Source organism: Saccoglossus kowalevskii, chromosome 11 (genome assembly GCF_978046115.1).
Source record: "Saccoglossus kowalevskii chromosome 11, keSacKowa6.1, whole genome shotgun sequence".
In the NCBI taxonomy this organism is placed as follows: domain Eukaryota; kingdom Metazoa; phylum Hemichordata; class Enteropneusta; family Harrimaniidae; genus Saccoglossus; species Saccoglossus kowalevskii.
The window spans coordinates 8,930,455-8,953,983 of NC_140651.1; the positions used below are offsets into that span (position 1 = coordinate 8,930,455).

General features: G+C 35.8%; 2 protein-coding genes and 2 non-coding genes across 4 annotated transcripts; 3 read left to right on the top strand and 1 right to left on the bottom strand.

Moving 5' to 3' along the window:
* Positions 1–1,211: 1,211 nt before the first annotated feature.
* On the bottom strand, positions 1,212–3,178 carry LOC146736156 (carbohydrate sulfotransferase 1-like). The gene has a single exon (XM_085505717.1). The coding sequence runs from the start codon at positions 2,951–2,953 to the stop codon at positions 1,445–1,447; it is 1,509 nt and encodes a 502-aa protein (XP_085361843.1). The 5' UTR covers positions 2,954–3,178; the 3' UTR covers positions 1,212–1,444.
* Positions 3,179–5,117: 1,939 nt separating this feature from the next.
* TRNAY-GUA (transfer RNA tyrosine (anticodon GUA)) lies at positions 5,118–5,205 on the top strand. Its single transcript is given in 2 exon segments — positions 5,118–5,154; positions 5,170–5,205. It is a non-coding gene; the product is annotated as a tRNA-Tyr (tRNA).
* A 739-nt stretch (positions 5,206–5,944) lies between these two features.
* On the top strand, positions 5,945–6,036 carry TRNAY-GUA (transfer RNA tyrosine (anticodon GUA)). Its single transcript is given in 2 exon segments — positions 5,945–5,981; positions 6,001–6,036. It is a non-coding gene; the product is annotated as a tRNA-Tyr (tRNA).
* Positions 6,037–7,363: 1,327 nt separating this feature from the next.
* Positions 7,364–23,472, top strand: LOC100371564 (ribosomal oxygenase 2-like). The gene is made up of 9 exons (XM_002733900.4): positions 7,364–7,451; positions 12,597–13,150; positions 13,495–13,614; positions 13,982–14,113; positions 19,454–19,557; positions 20,353–20,458; positions 20,793–20,958; positions 21,551–21,753; positions 22,467–23,472. The coding sequence occupies exons 2-9, from the start codon at positions 12,605–12,607 to the stop codon at positions 22,629–22,631; spliced, it is 1,542 nt and encodes a 513-aa protein (XP_002733946.2). The 5' UTR covers positions 7,364–7,451; positions 12,597–12,604; the 3' UTR covers positions 22,632–23,472.
* The last annotated feature ends 57 nt before the right edge of the window (positions 23,473–23,529 follow it).

The window sequence follows — 23,529 nt, forward strand, 5'->3', positions numbered from 1 at the left end:
ATTTATTTATCACGGTTTTCAAAAATGTTATGAATGATGATTTTTACAAAACATGGTATCACGAACCGCATCAAAGGTACAGATGGGCTATGAAATAAGTATTTAATTTGTTTCTTTTTAACAATTATTGCGTATAGTACTATAAATTATAACCGTAGCGATCTATGTTATCCATTGTATGACATATCTTGCTATACACATACATCTTTCTAGTCAGTGACGTTCTTTTGTATATCATTAATTTGCTCACGCATTTACAACCTTGAACACAGATGAATTGCCTCTGTTTTGTGTAACATTTTCCAGGGCTCGGCTGACTTCTACGCACACTTTTGCGAGAACACGCCCAACTTGTAACTCGCGATCGATGTTGAAGTAACAGTTAACAGAACTTCGAGTAATGGCCAACGTACATTATTCGTTTAGTTGAACGTTCACATTTAGTAACTCGAACTTTGAATAACAGTTAACCGACCTTCGAGTTGAGGGCAACTGTTTTAGACGTAGGTTTGTTGTTTTGTTTAACGTTCAATTTCAATAACTAAAATTTACCTGAACGGGATATGGGCTACATACAACGTGGTTTTAGCAAAAGTCGGCGTGGTTTCTTACATATGGGAGTGGTCATTTTTGTCATATTAATAAATAGATATTCATGCAACAACTTGCCGTTTTTTTTACAAATAAGCTTAGAACAATTTAATTTCGGACTCAATTACTCCGAGTAGTGTAGGAATGGTCATATCATATATATAGGACAGGAACAGTAGTTTTGATCCGTAAAAACAAAAGTATGTTCATAATACAACGCTAGGTGTAAGCCAGAACATTAGTTGTATCATCTGTCACCGTGACGCCATTAGTTTCAGCGTGCCGTAATTTTGCGGTATTTTACGGGGTATTTTCATCCTACCATATTAAGAAATGCGAATTCCCAATATGGAATGATTACGCGCGTAAGCGTTCTCTAATAACAAAAACAAACGTGGCTGCCACCAGAGTTTGAACGAATTCAACACAAAGAAGTTCGCTGATTCTGTTCTAAACATGTTGGATTTCGGCATTCCCATGATGTATCGTTGGAAGAAAAAGACGTATAATAATAAGGTTATTACGAGGATACCTCAAAATATGCACGAAGACAGTACAACGGATCTATCAACCGACGCGTTCTGTCTCATAGAATTATTAGTATTGGAAAAACACCAAACTTATTATGAAATTCGTACGCTTGATTTAATATGAAAACCCAAACAGTCCCATTATTACACTTGTGCACAGTTCAAACTTAATTAAATTATGAATGATGTCGTCTTTCATTTCATGTGACACATTGCTCAGTAACTTATATATATCGTAGTTGAAATAAAGACTCACAGTCGTTCCTCTGTGTTCGATGTAATTAAATATGAATTAGCAGCTTGATTGATGGGTTCAGAACTGTTTAGCTTTGGATTGATGTGCTTAACCAACTTGGTTTCGGCAATACAAAAGAGACAGCTGGGTCTTTTAGCTGTTTGGGGTTTTCAACTTTCCGATAACCGACAGTTTCCAAGAGATGAGAACAGTCCCCGGTGTCTTCTATTTTTTTCGCAAGCCCATAAGTCATTTTCTGTCGCCATTTTTGTGATACTTCTTTCGAGTTTCGTTTAGTTTCCCACGCATAGTATGGGCTATTGGAACCATCGGTGTAGTTCGTGTTCTCCTTTATCCATCTTATTACATTATCATGGACATCTGTGCCCAGAAAGTTGAAGATTGTGTCTGCCGCCTTGATTGGATTTTCTGCCATGTCTTCATATCTGACTGCCATGTAGTTCTCTTTTGGTAACCATTTTGCATGATTGCTCACAAGAACGTTACGTAACATCGTAGAGCAGTATAAACTTAGCCTCTGTGACAGTGCATCGTCGAAGTGCTTCTCTTCTAGTTGAATGTCGATATCTTCCTTTTTTATCAGCGATGCATACTGTTTTAGATGAACAGGAATAACCGACGCGATGACGCCCCTCGGGTCTCTGATTAAGTTAACCACCTTAAGATTTACAGTAGAGTTCATCATGAGGTGAAACCATGGATAAATGTCGTAGATACGTATCACCTTGGCAACAACACCCTTAAAAGAACGACAGGATTCGGACGCCATTGATGGCGACATTGGTGAACATTTAGCATAAATTTTAGCTTGGTCGCTCCATCCGGAGCAGTATTTTTCATTGACCCATGCCGGGACAACATTTCTTCTAGCTAACGGTGCGACAGGATTAAACAGATTGTCCAGTAATGGTTTAGAAAAAGGCGACGTGAAATCACAGTTGTATATGTCTGTTAGCATTTGCACTCCGTTTACGGTCAGCATTGGGTCGTAATCCTTTAAACGTAGTCCTTTAGGAGGCTCGAAAATGTACAAATAATCCGGGTGTTGTCGGAACATTTCACCGAGAAAAGAGGACCCCGTGCGCATACTCGCCATCAATAATACATTGACTCTCGCCTTCGCCTGGGACTGGATGTTCCATTTAGATATGAAGTTGTTTAGCTTAGAATTGGCAGAAATAATGGATTGGTTCATATGCTGCAATTCTTCATATGTATTAGAGATATTGGCCAGTATGTTAACCAGTAGTTGCTCGTTAAGTTGTTGCCTGCTGCCAATAACGTCCAGCTTATGACCATTACTTTGATGATTTGCTATCAACAGCGCCCGGATGTGTTTTATAGTGTCGTTCAATCCTTTCAGCTCGTCAGAATATGTCGGTACGTCGACCGTATCATAAAGCTGTTTACGGCGGGGTAAGAACATATCTTCATGGCGATCCCCTTGCGCGGCAGCTGTCAGTGTACTGTCTTTCTTGCTCAAAAAACTAGTGGTTGGCCAGCCGAACACAATGATTAGTAAGACATTTATAACTGCGAGTAACGCCAATATAACTGTTAAGTTTTTACGTCTCATTACGTCCACGTCGTTAATGATTCAATCGTCAAGCTGACAACAAGTAGTAGTGCAATATGGCGGACGAGCCCTAAAACTGACGACACACGTAAACTCTGCACTTCCTTATAGCGATGTGTCTTTATACCTAGGTGTTACACTATAGTAAGCATGAGTTGTCTGCGCAGCATAATACAGCGATGCGACAAAAAAAACACTAGGCAATGTGTTGTACCACCTTATCCAAGCTTCACAATACATACACCATGCAGCGATATAGTACCGAGGAAAAACGCCTGGGATGGTCACGGTTCAAAAATCACCAGGTTGAAAACACTTCTTTACATCACCAACACGCACACAACCAGGGTGAAATGTACCGGAGTGTGGACTGTGTAGGAAATGGGAAGGAGAATGCTCTTCTAAACCGCCTGATTCAATCCATGTTGATACAAATGCTGTAGTAGTTCTAATTCGCCGCGGCTCATAAGAATGGTGTGCTATTTCGGGCAGTACGGTCAAATATACTGGTTACCATTCAATCGACGGCGAACATTAAAACAAGGCAATTATTCCATTTCCGGTAAAGCAACAGGTACGGCTTCAGATCATTCCATTATCTGCTGAAAAAAAATGTGCGTCATTCGGTAGAGTTGATTAGCATTAACACATTTTTGTTTTCGAGGGGGGTGTGGTGATGGTGGTAGGGGTCACGCACGCTGCAAAGCTTGTCATTATCAATCAATCACACTTAGGAATGGAATATTTGCGTTACCACTATCGATGTCGATAAGCACTATTCATACTCACTGGTCTGCCTTGTTATAGTAGGTACCGCCTTGTAATATAATCATGACGGTCCAAGGGTCCGCGTTTGAATGAGGGCCGATACTAACATTCGGTCGTCCACGGTCCACTATACACACATGTCAATATCACTCGGCCCAGCCAACGATCAGGGCTACCTTCAACAAAAACAGACAGACTGGCTGACTGACTGAATGGATGAATGAACTTTAATTAATTAATGAGTTCCCTGTGCGACGTTGTTGTGTCCCGTGTGGGACGACTAAACTATTGTGTTGCATAATGGCTGAATTGTGTACGAGTCAAAGTCCTCTTCCAAACATCATGATAAGGCTGTAAACCATTCAGTTCCCCCCCCCGAAGTCTACGTTATTCAACCGTGGGATGAAAAATTAATGTTGTGATGCAGCTTAGTTTAAGTGCAGTCTATAAATACATGCATATTCTTTTACATATAACAAAGGATTTATAAGATAGGGGTATGTAACTGGTATGATATTATGTGATGAATGATCTTAATACCAAGTCATGCGCACTTCGAGATAATCACAAATCACAAGACATGCGCACTAGAAACATTAACCAATACAAAGATTAGTCTGACGACAAACTGATCAGAAAAAAAATACGCGGGTTTACATCGTGTGAATATATATATATAAATTTATTACACAACATGTATATATTTGCCAATTTAAAGATTGTATATTATTAACTGAAAACAACCACTTTGAAAAGGTTATACCCCGGGCGATTGTATCACGAGGGCGTTCTCTCGGACTCATGGTCATACCTCCGATGCTATGTAATAATGACGTCATTTTCTTGTTACGCTCTGCTCATCAATTAATGACGTCATTTTCTTGTTACGCTCCAGCATCTACCCTCTTACAAAGATGTAAATCTGTTTTTATTGTTCTAGTGTTAAATGCAGCATGTTAACGCATGCGTCATCATCGTGGCTAATAATATGCCGGTGACATTAAAGCGCGGTGGGCGTCGCGCAGCGCGTGTAAGAATTTCATGTAAGTAAATAATGTATTTTACACGCGTTGTATGCGTCGCTATGAGTCCCATATTAAACAGGACGCGGCACGACGACTGCCGCCCTTTAATATTCATCAACGATATTGTTCAGACATGTTGCAGAAGTTGCAAGTTGACATTTTGAACCCGGGTTCGTCTCTCAGTAGAGATAATAGATATGTTTGTATTCAGTTATTAGTGACAAATCTAATTATTGTCCATAGGAGAATGTATTCAGGTTACAACCGAGCAGAGACAAGGCGCCGAGTAATTACAGTACAGTGTTTCATTGTTTATTATCGAAAACGTGTGAACACTCAAATTCTTTATCGATCGCTTAGCAACCAGCAACCCTTCGATAGCTCAGTTGGTAGAGCGGAGGACTGTAGTGGTCATGTGCTGTTATCCTTAGGTCGCTGGTTCGAATCCGGCTCGAAGGATGCGATTAATTTTGTTGCATGGGGTAATTGATTTTGAGCAGTTTTATGTATCTACGTCGATTTATAGAGAGCAAACAGAGCTCCCATTCAACTTCAACATTCAAACAAATGAAACAGGTTTTCATCGAATAAACATTTGTTGGACAAGCGGTGGCGCTGTTTGGGTTCAGCCGCATGCGTGCAACGTGGAGCTAAAAATAGATCACTTAGCTTATTGTGATCTATTCTTAGCTCCATGCATGTACACATCGACTATAAATGGGATAGGAGCTATTTCTCAAATCGCAATTATTCAACTGGACCGCTGAATAGATTACACCATATTGTCGGGTCTGTGGGTTAGTAGGAAACATTTTTGACGCTTGAAACTCAAAATTGTAACCCGAAACTGAATGTTTTAGTTCCATAATTACAACAAAACGAAATGTATGACGAAATGCAAACGCAGATTAAAAAATAAGTGAAACATTTGTCTTCATAGTTTATTGCTATTGTAAATAAGGGCATTAATGGATAGGGATGAGTCATTTGAATCCCGGGGGGCAAAACACTGCTGCTTCCTTGTTGTTCAACAACCGCCACATTGTGGAATCTACGAAATCGGCGTTACCGAGCGGCAGTTCATCAGTTGATTTCAATTTCAATAGCACCCGATAAACAACGTTCAATATCTGTCCTTCCCGCGATTACAAATGGGCCAACGCATATATTTTCGACGAGTGAGCAATCAGTTGGTAACCCTTCGATAGCTCAGTTGGTAGAGCGGAGGACTGTAGTAGGCAACAGCTGTTAGTTATCCTTAGGTCGCTGGTTCGAATCCGGCTCGAAGGACGCTTTTTGTTTGTACATCCCGGTCTGGTATTAACACATAATGATATACAAAACCTCATGAATTCATCTTCGCCTGAGGGATCCGATAACGCATAGACCTTAAGGTAGACTGGCAAAGTCGGGACTTCTTTTTTTGTTTTTCAAAAAGAAAAAAAATAATTGTTCTTTTAGTCCTTTTAGCCTGATCGCGAAAACTAAACTGACCGCTAATACTTTCGCTGTCGACACGTTAGTTTTCGCGATCACGTTAAAAAGGCTAAATTGTATTTTTTTTTTTGTAAAACAAAAAAGAAGTCCCGACTTTGCCAGTCTAAACTTAAGGTCTACTGATAACGTAACCGGGTCACTGTGTCATGTTTATAATGAACCAAAGTTCAATCAAAGGCACAATATATCTCAAACACGTGCATAGTTGATTTTCTGGTGGTAATGGTATCAGCACCGCTATGGTATTGGGAAGTTTTGTTACGTGAACGATGACTATTCAAAATCCCACTGAAATGTACATGTGTTTCGATTTTTATTTTTTATATCCGGATTGACCACAGTAGCCCGAGGTCGATAAATATGTAGCAGTAATCTTCCCACGTAAACGTGTATCTAGAACGGTTGTCTTTTTCTTCAATACAGCGGTATATATATTTCAACATTTCAGAGATCTCAGTTTTTAAAAATGCACATTACCTTCTACCTAGTCCATGTATTTCAAATTGTCAGTCTTTATTTATTCCAGGGTGATTTTGGCTAATTGCCGACAATGATTACTTATCCGATTTGATGAGAACAATTCTGCTGACTTCCACATGTTTGCCTTCCCACCCAAACACTCGTCTCCGTTTGAAAGACGCATGTCATTAAAAAGATGCGTGGCATTAGACGGATACGTGGCGTTTGATAGAGACAAGACGAAATTGTTTATGTCAAAGTGTTTACATTTATTTATTTATTTATTTATTTATTTATTTATTTATTTATTTATTTATTTATTTATTTATTTATTTATTTATTTATTTATTTATTTATTTATTTATTTATTTATTTATTCATTTATTTATTTATTTATTTATTTATTTTTTGATGTAAATCAGATTCATCAAAATTTCATGTCATATGCAGTGGATACAAATCGAAGCAAAATGGACAGATGCAGAGGCCTAGAGACCTGGCTGATAAAGGATAGAGAAAAAAATAAAATAATTACTTACAGAACGTAGATGTCTATTTAGTGTCAGAATATTCACGTCTCAATAAAAACGTTTACCGGGCCGCATTGAAAGTCTCGTCTGTTTTCGCGTCATTGTTATTGTTGTGTTTGGCGGAGAGCGCCATCATGAGTCTGTAATATGCTTGAGGTCAAAGGTGAATTGTTATATTTCACGTGGTGAAAGCACGTTGTTAAACCAGTTCCAGAAACGGTGAGTATAAACACAGTTCCAGAAGGGACTGTGGCATGAACGGATGCATATCCCTTAGTTTCGGATAATACTATTCGTACAGTTAAATTAACTAATTTATAGGATGTCTGCCAGTGTTATGAGCAGTCGGAACTCCAGTCTAGGATGTTTCAGTTGACATCAACTACACAGTAGTAATACTAGGCTGAGATAATATATAGTATACATGTCTGTGAATATGGAGAACTAGGCTGCCGTGAAGTCCCAATATGAATATTCGTACAACCCCACACTTGTCTGAGCTACAACATCTATGTACGAAGGGTTACAACTAAACCAATCCCACTCTGTTCAATGGCCGATATTTACATTGGAACTTATCACCAATATTGAGGTTATTGAAAGCATGTGTACATTAGCTTTTTTCATCAATTCAATTAACAAAAACTATTATAACAGAATTGTACCTGAGTGAAATTCATAAATAGTAATTCTCATAATCACTCCGTCTATATGTCTTGACTTTTTATTATTTTATTAATCGTTCACCCTTGAGGTGTGACACCATTAAAATGGACTACCAAACAATAATATATTAAAATGTCCACTAAAAGAAACAATCAAAATGAATTTAAATTGGATAGAAAATGTAAAAAACGTGGAGTACTGGTACCTCAGCTTCATGAATAGCCATGTACATGTAATAACATAATTACACAAGTGAAAATAAAACTAATAAACACTGAGTCATGGGAAGAACAAATGAACGACTGTAACCATGGTAACAAAAAAACAACAAACCTTAGAACATACAGATTATTTTGAATTTGAAAATTAATTAATGAATTATTTTGGATTAAGAAAAATATTGGCACAGATCTAGAAGCAGTACCTACACACGAATTGGTGACGTCATAAAATACATGACCTTCAATCGGGGTCGTTTCCTCGGTATATACGAATTGGTATATACAAATTACAATAAAGATACTTAAGACATTACACATAAGGTAAAACAAATCACGTGACAATATAATGATAATAACGGTAATAAATCCTAGCTTAACAGTTGAACAGAACGCTCATATAGTCAGTCGGGTGACGCCGAGGGTCACGAACTGTGTTGCAAAATGGCCGTGTGGTTGAAACTGGGTCATGGCGTGACGGGTGAGGAAGACATCATTAAACACTCAAAATCACAATAAAACGGGGAAGTGGTTGCATATTACGGCGTAGCCAACATGGGAAATAAAAAAACGCCCAATACAAACGACATGGGTTCGAATCACACTAGATACACACTCACCAGAACCGAAGCAATCAGAAACCAGCAATCGTTTTGGCTTTTCCGTTCAACTCATCGGAACACTGGAGTAGTTAGAAAAGTGAACACCACTTAACGACCAACGTCGTGGCGTGGTACACAAGCGTGCCATCAAAATAAAACAATATTAGCTTGAAAAGACAGTGGGTTCGAGTCCCGCTCAGAGCTACCGTAAAAACGTAAATCAAATAAACTGAAATCTCTCAAACCGTAAACAAGTAAACAAAGAACGTCGCAAAAAAATAATAAACCTCACAAAACTCCACTATACAGAACTGAATGAATAAATAATAAAATAACTAACGTCTTAAACTGGACGACGCGCAATTTGTTCAACAGTTTCCAGATTGTGACAAGAGATAAACAAGACCCAAGTCAAGGTAAGTTTTGTTAAAGTGTCGATGGCGTCCCCTATATTACGAAAACAATTCAGGCAACAGACGAATATCTTCTGTGGTGTTGTTGAATTTATACTGTGTCTGCGGAATTGTTGATTGAGGGTTCGAAGCCAGCAGTTAACATTTTGTTAGAAAGTTTCACAATTATATCCAATGATACCAGTATATTTATTTCATTATTTTAACAACTTGCAATGGTGGAAGTTGGTCAAACACGAGTTCTTACACCTAAATAAGTATCAAATATTTGTCGACACATTTATTCTCTCAACCTTGTAGAGGTGGAAATTAATTAAACAACAGGTATTTACTCACAAATATAATGGTCAATATTTGTCCATACATTCATTCTGTCAATTTAAGAACTTGTAATTGTTGGAATTAATCAAATGAGAGTTGTCTACACCAAAATAAGTTTCAAATACTTGTCCACACATTTATTCTCTCAATTTAACAACTTGTAATTTGTGGAAGTAAATTAAATGCGACTTTTCTACACCAAAATAAGTCTAAAATATTTGTCCACACATTTAGTCTCTCAATTTAACAACTTGTAATTGTGGGAATTAATCAAACGCGAGTTGTTTACACCAAAATAAGTCTCAAATATTAGTCCATACATTTATTCTCTCAATTTAACAACTTGTAATGGTGTAAAATAATTAAACGAGAGTTGTCTACACCAAAATAAGTCTAAAATATTTGTCCGCACATTTATTCTCTCAATTTAACAACGTGTAATGGTGTAAAATAATTAAACGAGAGCTGTCTACACCAAAATAAGTCTAAAATATTTGTCCGCACATTTGTTCTCTCAATTTAACAACTTCTAATGGTGTAAAATAATTAAACGAGAGCTGTCTACACCAAAATAAGTCTAAAATATTTGCCCGCACATTTATTCTCTCAATTTAACAACTTGTAATGGTGTAAAATAATTAAACGAGAGCTGTCTACACCAAAATAAGTCTAAAATATTTGTCCGCACATTTAGTCTCTCAATTTAACAACTTGTAATTGTGGGAATTAATCAAACGAGAGCTGTCTACACCAAAATAAGTCTAAAATATTTGTCCATACATTTATTCTCTCAATTTAACAACTTGTAATGGTGTAAAATAATTAAACGAGAGCTGTCTACACCAAAATAAGTCTAAAATATTTGTCCGCACATTTATTCTCTCAATTTAACAACATGTAATTGTGGGAATTAATCAAACGAGAGATGTCTACATAAAAATAAGTCTAAAATATTTGTCCGCACATTTATTCTTTCAATTTAACAACCTGTAATTGTGGGAATTAATCAAACGTGAGTTGTTTACATCAAACTAAGTATTAAATATTTGTTGAGACATTTATTCTCTCAATTTAACAACTTGTAATGGTGTAAAATAATTAAACGAGAGTTGTCTACACCAAAATTAATCTCAAATATTTGTCCACACGTTTATTGTCACAATTTAACCACTTGTTAATAGTGGAAATTACTTAAACGCGACTTGTTTAATCAGTTGACATCAATGCAACTTACCCGCAGACAGTGCACAACAGAGTATCATTATTGAGCAATTATAAACAGGAACGTGTCTTGGCATTAGGGTTAGGGTCGGGTCAGGTATGGGCAACGGAATTATTAACAGGAACATTATATAACAGGAACGTGTCTTGGCATTAGGGTTAGGGTCGGGTCAGGTATGGGCAACGCAAATGGCAAAAACCCAATTGGCAAGATGTACACTAACGGGTTATGGCATGCATATAGTTTAGACAAGTAAAAACACCAAATTGGCAATTTTTTGGACAATTGTAACTCAATAATAGAAATATGTTGTATTTCTATATATATACACACTATATAGTCTTATCAAATGCAAACACATCCAGTCAATCCATTGTGGTCTTGTGGGTCAGTTCTCTACATAGTGATCAGGAGGACCTGGGTTCAATTCCCTTGCTTGCCCATCTTTTTCTCGCAAACACCATTTGGCAATAAAGCTAAATATGACAACAAATTATTTAATTTGCATGACAACCCACATAGCTCAGTTGATTTGTACTATGTCAGCAATGTGAGCGATCGCTGGTTCGAATCCAGTATGTTTAGTTAGATTTTTGAATGCTAGTGAAGACAGTGCTCCTATGAATAGGACTTAAATCCTAACTCCTGTGTGAAGACACTCGTGGTACAGTGGACAAGACAGTGCGCTGGAAACTCAAAGATCGCAAGTTCGAATCACGGATTGGACACTCCTACAAAAGACATGAAAGACGTTAAAAACATAAACAGCGGATTCAAAAACTCAAGTCAGGAAAACAGAACACAAGAATACTACCCCACATGGAAGCCAGTCGAAGTCGTCGAAGAACGAACACAGTCGAAGAACGAACACAGTTGACAGCTGTAGGTCACGTGCAACAACAAACACGAGGAGCAAGGCTGCTCTCCAAATGGGTCCCTTCTTTTGTATTGACCCCCTAAGGATTGCTAATCCCCCTTTCTAACTCTTCCCCCAAAAATAATATATCGCCCCTTTTAAAATGTATTGACCCACAAATTAATGAATATTCATGAGCACAGAAACTGCTACGTCATGAATAAATTAGCATAATTTTTAAAAAAATTGCATAAAGTGTAGGTACTCCTTCTGGAGCTCTGCCAAAATATTATATAAATTTCAGCTAAGTTTCAACATGGAAGTAGAATTAGATAGATGAAGTAAACCCAAAATTGACGATGGCAAAACATTACATATTAGATTGTGTTTATTTCAAAAACACCTGCTCTATTACATTTCATAAAAATTATGTTAAAAAGTTTGTCAGTTTCTAGATACCAGAATTATAATTAAGCACTAAGCATATCTAGGTCTTGAAAATGTTTGCATGCTAGATCTAATATATATGCTCTAGAAATTGCTCTCCTAATAACCGTATGCTATTAAAATCTCTTCAATTGGCCTGAATTAGGGGACTTAATGGGTGATGGGTGAGTGCAATGTGACGTCATTTTCTTCAATTTAATATCCTGATTATCAAATGAATTTTTCCTGAAAGGTTTTTACCCCCCCCTATCATTGAATTGATCATTTTAAATAATTAATAATTAGTTTTTTTCACGTTGACAACCATAACTAAAAACATGCATGAACAAAAAAATATAACGACTATTCTTTTCCTCATAAATACCATAAGTAAGTAAATTATTATAGTGACCTGCAGCTCAGAGAACTGCCCAGCCCAGTTGACTTTAAGTCACCTTAAATAATAATGATTACATTTACAAATAAAGGTTATGAAAGAGAGCTTGAAATAATATATCAACAATACAATCGTGTAGTTCATTAAATTCAGACGTACAACAAATTTCTTCGTTTGTAAATAATTTTCTGTTGTATGAACTAGTAAATGTTTTATTTATTTTTTTCTGAATTTGCTTTACAGCTTCTAAAATGAAACGCAAGTCTGGAGCCCAAGAGAAAGCACGGAAGAGACTGCCAACTAATGTTGAGAGTGCTTCAGATGGTCCAGTGAATGAAACCCCACCACTGTCAGATGGCAGCCATCTTGATTCAAGAGTAGGGAGCCATCTTGATTTCATATCCGAGAATTATCGTGATACTGATTCAAATACTATTGACTCTGCAACAGATGGACATTTTAACTTTTCATCTCAAGCACTGTTACTGGAATCTATAATTTCTCCGGTGAAATTAGAGAATTTTTTCCAAGACTACTGGGAGAAGAAACCTCTAATACTACATGGGGAGGGTTCCAAGCGAACTGCATACTTCAAAGAGTTGTTTTCAATGAAGCAACTGCGGGTTATCTCAAAGAAAAATTCTGTTCGTTTTGTGGAAGATGTAAACTGTTGTCGATATGTAAATGGAAAGAGGGAATCATTGAATGAAGATGGTGATGCTACCGTAGAAAAAATAAACAGAATTTTCAGCGGGCTGAAGGGCACTTTGCAGTTTCACCAACCACAGAGATTTCAGGTGCAGTTTTTACCTTATACACTGTAATACATTGTAATATTTTGAAGACCTATTGTCACCTATTATGTAAATTAGTAAAATTTTAAAAAATGTTAAGCGGAGGAAACACCATGTAGACAGAATTTTATTTTATTTTTCAACTTCTGACATTATTATTATAATTTAATAATTGTTTTAATACAGATATTAGAAATGATTTTCAACTTATGAAATTATTACATAAACATGAGTAATCTGCATGAAACTTTTTCTTTTTGGTAAGTAGGGCTACTCAAAGAATATGTTTTTCCTAGCCTCAGTATGTAACCAAATTGAAAATTGATTCATTTTGTTTTTTTTATCAGGATGAATTATGGAAAATTCAAAGTAACTTGGAGTCATTATTCGGTTGTTTAGTTGGAGCTAATGTTTACATCACTCCAGCAGAGTCGCAAGGGTTAGCCCCACACCATGATGATGTAGAGGTAAGTAACGGGGTAAATTTTGACCCCCCCTTCAAATTGTTGTTCGACTTTGTAGATGTTGATGCCTTGATCACTTAAATACCAAGTCAAGAATTTACGAATGTATAATTAATCATATTTGGGACATGTGATTGACACTTTGAAACAAAAGATGTTGTTTCTTTCATTGTAATAGTTTTTGGTATATTTATATTTTGTAAATCTTGCTTACCGGTATTACTATGTTAAGCCAACCTTGCATCAAATCCATAACAATTGAACATTTTGGGCATTATTCAATCATGACCCTTCTTCGAATTTTTTTAAATTAAGGACTTGTGTGTATGTGTGTTACTTTTGTGACAATAGTTCTTTTTGTTTGTTTTAGGTGTTTATTTTTCAGTTGGAAGGTGAAAAGCATTGGAGACTTTACAAGCCGTCATTGGATCTACCTCGAGATTACAGTAGAGATCTGAGTCAGAGTGAGATTGGTGATCCAACGCATGATTTCATACTTAAGGTATACATTTTTGTATTTTTCACATTCTACTTATGTTGAGGATTCCGTATGTCTAAAAATGCCACAGGAAAGTTTAAATTATGAAGGAAATAATTGACTATTCTGAAAGACATTCAGTTGGGATATTTAGGCAATCTGCTCCAACAGCCTCCATGAATTTTGAGCCCAGTACATTTTTTGATGTGAAATCTAAAAAAAAAATATATTTTTATGATCCTGAAACTTGCTGTAACACTATACAGTCTGGTATATGATTGTTTTAAAAGTAAACTAAGCCAGCTTAAAGCCTAATTATGCTCAGACCACGCTTACTAAAAAAGACGGTTAGGAAACAAACCACGTTCTCTTCATTGGATGCGTGTCGCGGGTAAACATTTGAAATAAAAGACGCACTAGTCTGTGATAAAGATAGGCTAATCATTAACATAAAATGTAGACAAGGAAATCACGCAAATATGACGTCATTTTTCCCAGAGTTCATTGCAATCAACAACTGCACACCTTTTATTGTTTATCTGTGCATGGAGCTAAAAAAAGAAGGAGAGTGAACTCCCTTTGATGCTCTTGTTACCATGACTACTGCCGACTATTTGGTCAACAGATAACACTTGACGGGTTTATGGGGGGATTAGTAGACGTGAATATTTAATAAGTCATGATCAGACGTTCTCGGATGAGTTCGGTCGTTATTACAAAGCAGGGTGAGGCACGAAAAAAACTTTAAAATGACTCAAGTAGGAAAAAAAACATGGCCAGAATTACACAGTAACTTTTAAATTGGTGATGTTTAATACACAAGTAATTGTGATGGAATCAATGTAGTAGGGAACAAAGTATCGTTAACTTCCAACTCGCCACAATGTAACTATCCCCCTATCCCTTAATATGAGCTGTCAACACAAATCAAAGCAACGCAACACACGCAACCGGTTTGGCCGTGATATGCCGCTATTGGCACCTACCCTCGCATGACGTAGAAGAGGTCAGTTTACTATTTAACTAGATTTCGGCGTCCGCAGGGAAAGATTTTACGAAAAAAATAGAATTTACCGAAGCTCAAATTTAACGCGTCGTTTATCCAAAACACGTGTTGTCTATGAGGGCCCACACAGGAAGTAGGACAGATGAACAGAAATTAAAAACGTGATTGTGAATTTGGCCATGGGAGCTCGAACTTCAATTCAAGCTTGTTGGAAAGTACATGGAAAATACTATATATCGGTGGTAATTTTATCGTCTGCCGCCAAGTATTTTATTTTAAAATCAAATTTTTGTGAGCAATGTTTTCGACATTACGACATTGTAATAACTTGCTGAAAACCTGTCCGATTTCCATGACTCAAACGCAGACCTGTAGAACTGACGACACTCTTCGGTAATTACCGCTACGCGCATGTTCACCGACCTTTAATGTCAACTGCGCAGAACAAAAATGATCGTTACACCTCAGGAAGGCAGTGACGGCAGCCGGCAGAAGTCATCGACATGAAAGGCGTGTAAACACAAAAGAATAATCAGCTTAAAACAAAAGACTCAAGTAGGATTAAAACCAGTTCAGTCTCCTTCTTTTTTTAGCTCCATGATCTGTGTCGATGCTTTAAGTTACTAAAGTGCAAGTTGTTCCGGTGAATCCTGACAAAACCTCTCGCTCAGTTTAAACTCTCAATACAAATTTGCCTGTCTTGTATGGCATTTTTGTTTCTAAAGAACAAGATCAGCAGAAAACTGAAATAAATCAACCAACAACACATGATCAGAAAGAAAGTCGTCAAAGAAACATACAAATGTTTATATTTCAGCCATGCAAAAGTTTTAATGAGGAGCCATGAAACGACATACATTTTGTTTGAAATAAACAAAATATGTGATATGATAACTGAAATGACCCATCCATGGTCTACAAAATGCATGTAAGCACACAAAATATGCAACAACAGGCAGTTCCAATGAAATTAAGAATGGTTAAAAAGGGTTTGAAAAATTGATTTGCCGAAGAGACTGCTAGAAAGTTGTACCAAGAATTTATTGTAGCATTGTCAAAAACCGTATTTAACGGCACGTATTTATTGCAACATAAAAATTTGCCAAAAAACTGAAACAAGGACAGACAAGAGCAATTAAACAGGCGTTTTATGAAGCTGACGGAAAATTTTAATAGACTTAAATAAAATGGCTGATACAGTGACACGAAAGTACAACAGAATTTACTTCAATAATCCCCCGAATCACAGACAACTGTCATAAGTACGCACAGTAGTATACTAAAAATATATTTGGTAGTATTTTTTATAATATAATGTATTTTAAAATAATGACTTTGGGGTTAGAATTTTCGTCACTTTTTCTTCTGGGACCCAAGCTTACTTTCATGACAACAGTGGAAACGATAAATGATGATTCTCGATTCTGAATGTTATCACAGTCGCAAAGAGTACTCATCCGAAATGTGCATATAGATCTTCGTAGAGCTTGTGCATTAAACGTGAATGTTCTATCGAAAACAAGCTAAAAATTTCAAATTCGTGGGAATCAAGTGATCGACGCAAGAAAGAAACAAAATGGTGGGTCTTGAAATCTCAAGTGATAGAGGGCATACACAGCAACACGCATCCTTGAGGGATTAGGCAGATTCACAATTAACAATAGCATTTCCTAACCGTCTTTTTTAGTAACCGTGCTCAGGTTATTACAAGAATTTAAATTACATGTACTGTAAACCATTTTATTTTCATCACTAGTGATTTTTCACGATTTGATAATACAAGATCATTCACTATGATTTTGGGCATATGATTATCATTGTGAGAACCACAGCTGTCATTAAATGTCAAAATGGCTTTGCTTGTCAACACAAAACATGATTTCCTCATATTTGCGAGTTCTGGTAAAAGTTCAAATTTTTTGCTAATGTGTGAGATGTACTTTTACTTTAAAATAAATAAATTTAGACACGTTTCGATCTCAACCAAAAACATTCAAAAACCTTTTCTTGGCTGGTATTCTGTGATTATTACCTGGTTTTGCAATGAACTGATATAATCCCAACATTTTTTTCTCCTGAAAATGGAACTTTTGCTGAAATTAAACCAAATCCATCATTGTGCATGCCTTGAATTTTTAGTCCCCGTTCGGACGCAGTCCGAAAACGGGGACTTATGTTTTGACCTCCGTGTGTCCGTGCGTGCGTCTGTGCGTGCGTCCGAACCTGTATCTTAGAAATGCCTGGATCAATCACAATCAAACTTCACACATCCATCATACATGATATTATACATATGCACGTCAATTTGTTTCACGATCTGATTCAAGATGGCTGAATGGCGGCCATTTTTGTGCTAAAAATCATCAAAATCAAGCATTTCTCGGCTGTTTACAGATGGATTTTGTTCAAAATTGGTATATACATTAGACATTTTAGGACCTTGATGCACATCATTTTGTTTTACGATCTGATTAAAGATGGCCGAATGGCGGCCATTTTTGAGCTAAAAAATCCAAAAAATCAACCATTTCTCGGCTGTTTACAGATGGATTTTGTTCAAACTTGGTATATACATTACACATTATGGGACCTTGATGCAAATAATTTTGTTTTTCAGATAAGATTCAAAATGGGCGACTAGCGGCCATTTTGTTATAATGAATGTGGTTCTTGTGCCATATCTCTGACTTGCTTTCACTGATTATGTTCAGATTTTAAATATTCATTATACATCATGTCATAGATAGACAGATATATTGGTGTGACAGTCCTATTCAAAATGGCCAAATGGTGGCCTTTTTTGTGCTTAACAATCATCAAATATCAAGCATTTCTGGCATTTATAGATGGATTTCGTTCAAACTTGGTACATATATTAGACAATGCAGGTTTCTGATGCACATCATTTATTTTTCAGATCGGATTAAAAATGGCTGTCTGGCGGCCATTTTGTTTTAATTAATTGGCTTCTAGACCCATATCTCCGACTTGTTCTGACTGATAACATTTTCAAATTTTAAATATTCATTATACATCATGTCATAGATAAACAGATATATTGGTTTGACTATCCTATTCAAAATGGCCGAATGGTGGTCATTTTTGTGCTAAAAAATCATCAAATATCAAGCATTTATGGGTGGATTTCGTTCAAACTTGGTACATACATAGACATTACGGGTTCCTGATGGATTCAAAATGGCTGACTGGCAGCCATTTTCTTTTAATGATTGGGCTTCTAGAGCCATATCTCTTAAATGCTTTGACTTATTATATTTAAATTTTATATATTCGTTGTACGTCATGTTATATACATTGTATATACATGTATTTAAAATGGCTGATTTTGAATGCTGTTCCAGAGCAATATCTCTCAATATGGACAAGTACATGTTTGACGATCAGATACAAATGTCAATCATTTTAATGTTAAAAAATCATATTCCTGACATATATTACTATAAACAAAACTATATATCTTAAATTTGATAACTAACGGGGACTGTGCCATGCATGGCTTGTTATTGATTATTTTGAGCGACGAGATTAAAATTCTGACATGAGCTTGTCAACATGGAGCAGGTTTACCACAGTCTGTAACTATCGGACCGTAAACTCAAAAGTACCTTTATTAGTGTATACAATTAATCTGATCTGTTTTATTTTACATCATGTTGTAAAATATGAATGTGATAATAAATTGGTATTATTTAATAATCATGAGATAAAATGCCAGCAAAAAAGAAATGTTTTCTTTTTTTTTAAATTCATGAGGATTTTCTGTACAATTATCTGTGTTCCTATTTTCAAAGCATCCCATGTTATAACTTAATTTTCCCAATAGACAATTTCCCGTGTACAGCAATATCCTGTGTTACATGTATGCATGAAATTAAATGTAAAAACAGGACCAACAAAAGTTATAGCATAGCATTGTAGTGACGTCAAAACATGGTGTGCGATTTGACAAACGCTGAAACTATTTTTTGGGTATTTCCAAACTCTATTTAATAATACGCTATACCCACTTGATGTTGGTGTTGGTCAAGTGATTGTATATCAATGCAATATTCCTCCTGAATCCATATTGTAATAGGAATTTTGACATCGAGCTATAAAAAAGAGAAATTCATGTGCAAAATCAAAGCATTATAAACCAGGTTATTCATGCATTATATGAAATCTCTCAGTGCATTGAAAATCAATTATTAGGAAAGGTTTTATCACACATTTCAAACAAAGCTATAAAACAAGACTTCTGGGGGGGGGGGGTATAGTAATTTATTATAATCCAAATGGTGCGGTGGAACGCTTATTTTATTTTGGAAATTAATTAATGTACAATTTTATTTCTGAAGCCTGGTGACGTGATGTATTTCCCACGTGGTACGATACATCAAGCAGACACTTTATCATCAAGTACTCATTCCACCCACATCACTATGAGTACTTACCAGCACAAGTAAGTAATTAAAATGATTGTGTTACTACAAATTATTATACATCTGTCACTGTAACGCCATAAGTTACAGCGTGTCGTAATTTTGCGATATTGCATTGGGTATACTGTAGAATACTTTATTTTCGCTTGGAATTTATTTTCGCTATTTTCGCTGAAGGGATGATTCCGTGAAAATAAAATCCAGCGAATATACTTTTTTTCCTATATTTCACATTAAACTCATCAAAAATCAGTGAAAATAAATTCCAGCGAAAATAAAGTATTCCACAGTATTCATTCTACCATATTAAGAAATGCGAATTCCAAATATGGAATGATTACGTGCGTAAGCATCCTCTAATAATAAAAATAAACATGGCTGCCACCAGAGTTTGACCGGACTCCACACAAAGAAGTTTTTTGGGTTTCAGCATTCCCATGACGTGTCCTTGGGAGGAAAAGATGTATAATAATAAGGTTATTACGAAGATTCAGCAAAGTATGCACTCAGACAGTACACTGTCGCATTGACCTCCATTGCGTGTCGGTAGATACTCCCGTTGTACTGTCTTAGTGCATACTTTTTGGTATCCTCGTAATAACCTTATAGTATGCACAAAAACAGAAAAGCAAGAGTTATCAACTCTCGCTGTCTGAAATCTTTGAAATACATTTTAATCCTTTCGTAAAAAAATCAATCAATCAATTCCACTGAATGCTGCCACCAATGGCTGTTATTTATTTTTCAGTACTTGGGGGGGACTTGTTATCAATCCCACTGCATGCTGCCACCAATGGCTGTTATTTATTTTTCAGTACTTGGGGAGACTTGTTATCCGTAATGATGCCAAATCTACTGGAGAAGGAAATGGATAAAAATAAAGAATTTAGGCGAGGAATTCCTGGAACTCTCATCACACAGGTAGATTGCATCATATCCATATCAGTGTCAAGTTTCTGATGTAACAAACAAACTCGTACACATGATGCTGTCATTAATGTTTGTTTCTTCCAGTGGTAAAATTGAAACAAATTTTATAATTATTTCTAATGAAATTAACAAGTCTCATAAAATATAATCTGATTGACTTTCATATGTGTATCTTCAAAACTAAAAAAAAAAACTAATTTAAAACTATTTTAAATTTGTCTACCTACGTTCAGCTGTTCATCAGCTTGACATGCTTTCTCCACCCTCTGATCAGGCATGCTTTTGAATTGCCTCGAACAAATGATATCAACAAATTTTGTTACAGGGAATATCAAAACCAAATGGTGAACATCTCAAAATGTTATTGCACCAATTAGCTGAGAGTATTGAGTCATGTGATGATTCTTCAGCCAATGAAATGAAACTGGATTTTATTAGCAATCGTCTGCCACCCTATCATAAAAACACAGAAGAATTACAGTCTCCAAAACGTAAGATTCTTTAAATTCTTTCTGATTTTGTTATTGCCTTTTAAGCTCTGTTATAATTGATGTAGAATTGACTGACAAACAAATCAAGATTCCAGCTTGATATTATTTTTATTCTTACATGTTTTTAGTCTCAGTTCAGACAGGGATTTAATATAGATTTAACTCTTTGTGTCTGTTCGTGCCCACCTCTGTCTTGGACATGTCTTGCCCAATCACATTCATACTTCATGCATGCACTTTTGTTTCACGGACGGTCTGTTTCAAGTTGGCCGAGTAGCGGCCATTTAAATGCTAAAATTCTAAATCAAGCTGTCGGGTACAGATGGATGTTGTACATACATGTATCTTGGACATAATGATACATTGATGCAAGTCATTTTGTTTTTTAGATCGGATTGAAAATGGCCAATGGCAGCTATTTTTTTTTTACCAAATCCTGTTCAAGAGCCATATATCTGACATGCCTTGACCAATCAAAACTCTGAATCTTCAGATTTTTTGAGTGTGAATTGTAATATAATAGCTTGGGACATACGATTACAACACTCATATAAGATACCCAATAATAAAGCATTGCTATAACTTTCATCAGCACCAATGCCCAGTAATAAATCATCAGTGAGGTTGAGATTTCCTGACCATACTCTGATTATTAATGGAAATCCAAACGATGAAGATGATTCTGACGAGGAGGAAGATGATGAGGATGATGGGGAAGATGAAGAATGCGTTTATGTTTATCACTCTTTACAAAACAATAGAAGGTGTCATATGATGTCAGCAGAAAAAACAAAGGTAAGATAATCATAAAAATTCACAATGTTGTAATTATAAGGCAGCAGGTTTGAAATGATCACAGATCTTTGACTGATTTGACAATATTTTATTTAGTATGGATTACGGACAATGCATGACGCAAATTTCATCTGGAAATTCTGCAGTGTGTTCTCGCAATAACAGGTTTAGTCATTTTTACAAGGTTCGCGATTTTTTGTTGTCACATGGTACTTATGTAAACAATGACTATCCAGTTTGTGCAAACTTGTCTCTCTATACTTAGGCTTTTGGATCATATACGCTAAATTACGGTTCTGAATGAAACAACAGACAGAGAATACTTTATTCAAAAACGTCATCAAACCCTTCTCGCTACCTTAATTGACTTTTCGATTGGGCGTGTTATTTCTAATTTGGTAGTAAAGTAACTGTACCTATTTGAAAGTTTACCTCGGTACATGTATATTTTTTTTTTGTATGATCCCATCTCCTATCATTGTGCATCTTCCATAATGCATACAAACCATAAATCACATTTGTTGTTAACTGAATCATTAAAATATTATTTATTATAACCATAGAAACGCCTGTAATTTACCTAAGCCAGATACATTACTAATAGAAAAAATACTGTATTGATGTTCAGTCACAATGTGATGTAAAACATAGTAAACAGTTTTTTATTATGTTTTGTTACTTCTGGTATACTTATTATAAATGTTTTCTTGCAGCCAACTGGTTTAAAATTCAGTATGGATCATATTGAGGCTTTGCAACAGTTGAAGACTGCAGGCAATCAATACATAAAAGTAAAACAGATCAAACTTCAAGACAAACCGAGGAAGGACATGTTGCTCTCATTGTGGTCTGAAGGGTTACTGCAGTGCAAGGAATGATGTCATTGTTTTATAAAGTCTGAATATTTGAATTTAAAAATTATGAACAGCATTTCATAGCATTTTAATTATGAATATTTAATAACGCATTGATTGCCAGTCAATTTTGTCACAATTGACAAATCAAAGTGGCAGAAATTCTGATGTACACTTTCACCTATAGCCAATTAGAAATAATGTCCATTAGGCCCAAATGTAAAACAAGAAATTGTCGGGGAAAAAAAAAATCATTAAAATGTGCAATGTGATACATTCGAATTTCATTTGAAAAAGGTGTGCCACACATATGATGTAATGGCGCCATCAATTGATCAGATTGTGTTATTAATACAAGATCGTAAGTGGTCTTTATGTATAAGTTATGAGATACTGTAAAATGACTACTTTTCACTGGGTTTAAATTTCACTGATTTACCATTTCAGGCATATTCAGTGGGTTTTAAATTCACTGTTTCGTCATTTAGATAATGTGTTCTATACTAAATTTTACATATTCACTGGGTTTTAATTTAGCGCATTTTCCAGTCAGCGAAAAAATGCTAAATTAAAACCCAGTGAATAATTACCCCCTTTACAGTATTTATATCATGGATTACCCTCATAAAACATTACATGCATCCCTAAATAATAAACTATTCATTTGTATATCTCATTACCACAAAATGAAGTGGTTTATTGTAGGTACCTGCATGTGTGGTATCGTATTTATCATCAATGTTAGTGGTGGCAATATTATTCAGTTTATTGTTTTTAAAATCTGCAAAATGAATTAAGCTGTGCCCCACCCCAGATTTTGCATGTATGTGAATCAATGAACATAAATTCTATACAATATTATGTATTCTACTGTGTCCATTTTATTCATGAGTGTTCTTGTAAAAATAGAATAAATATTTTC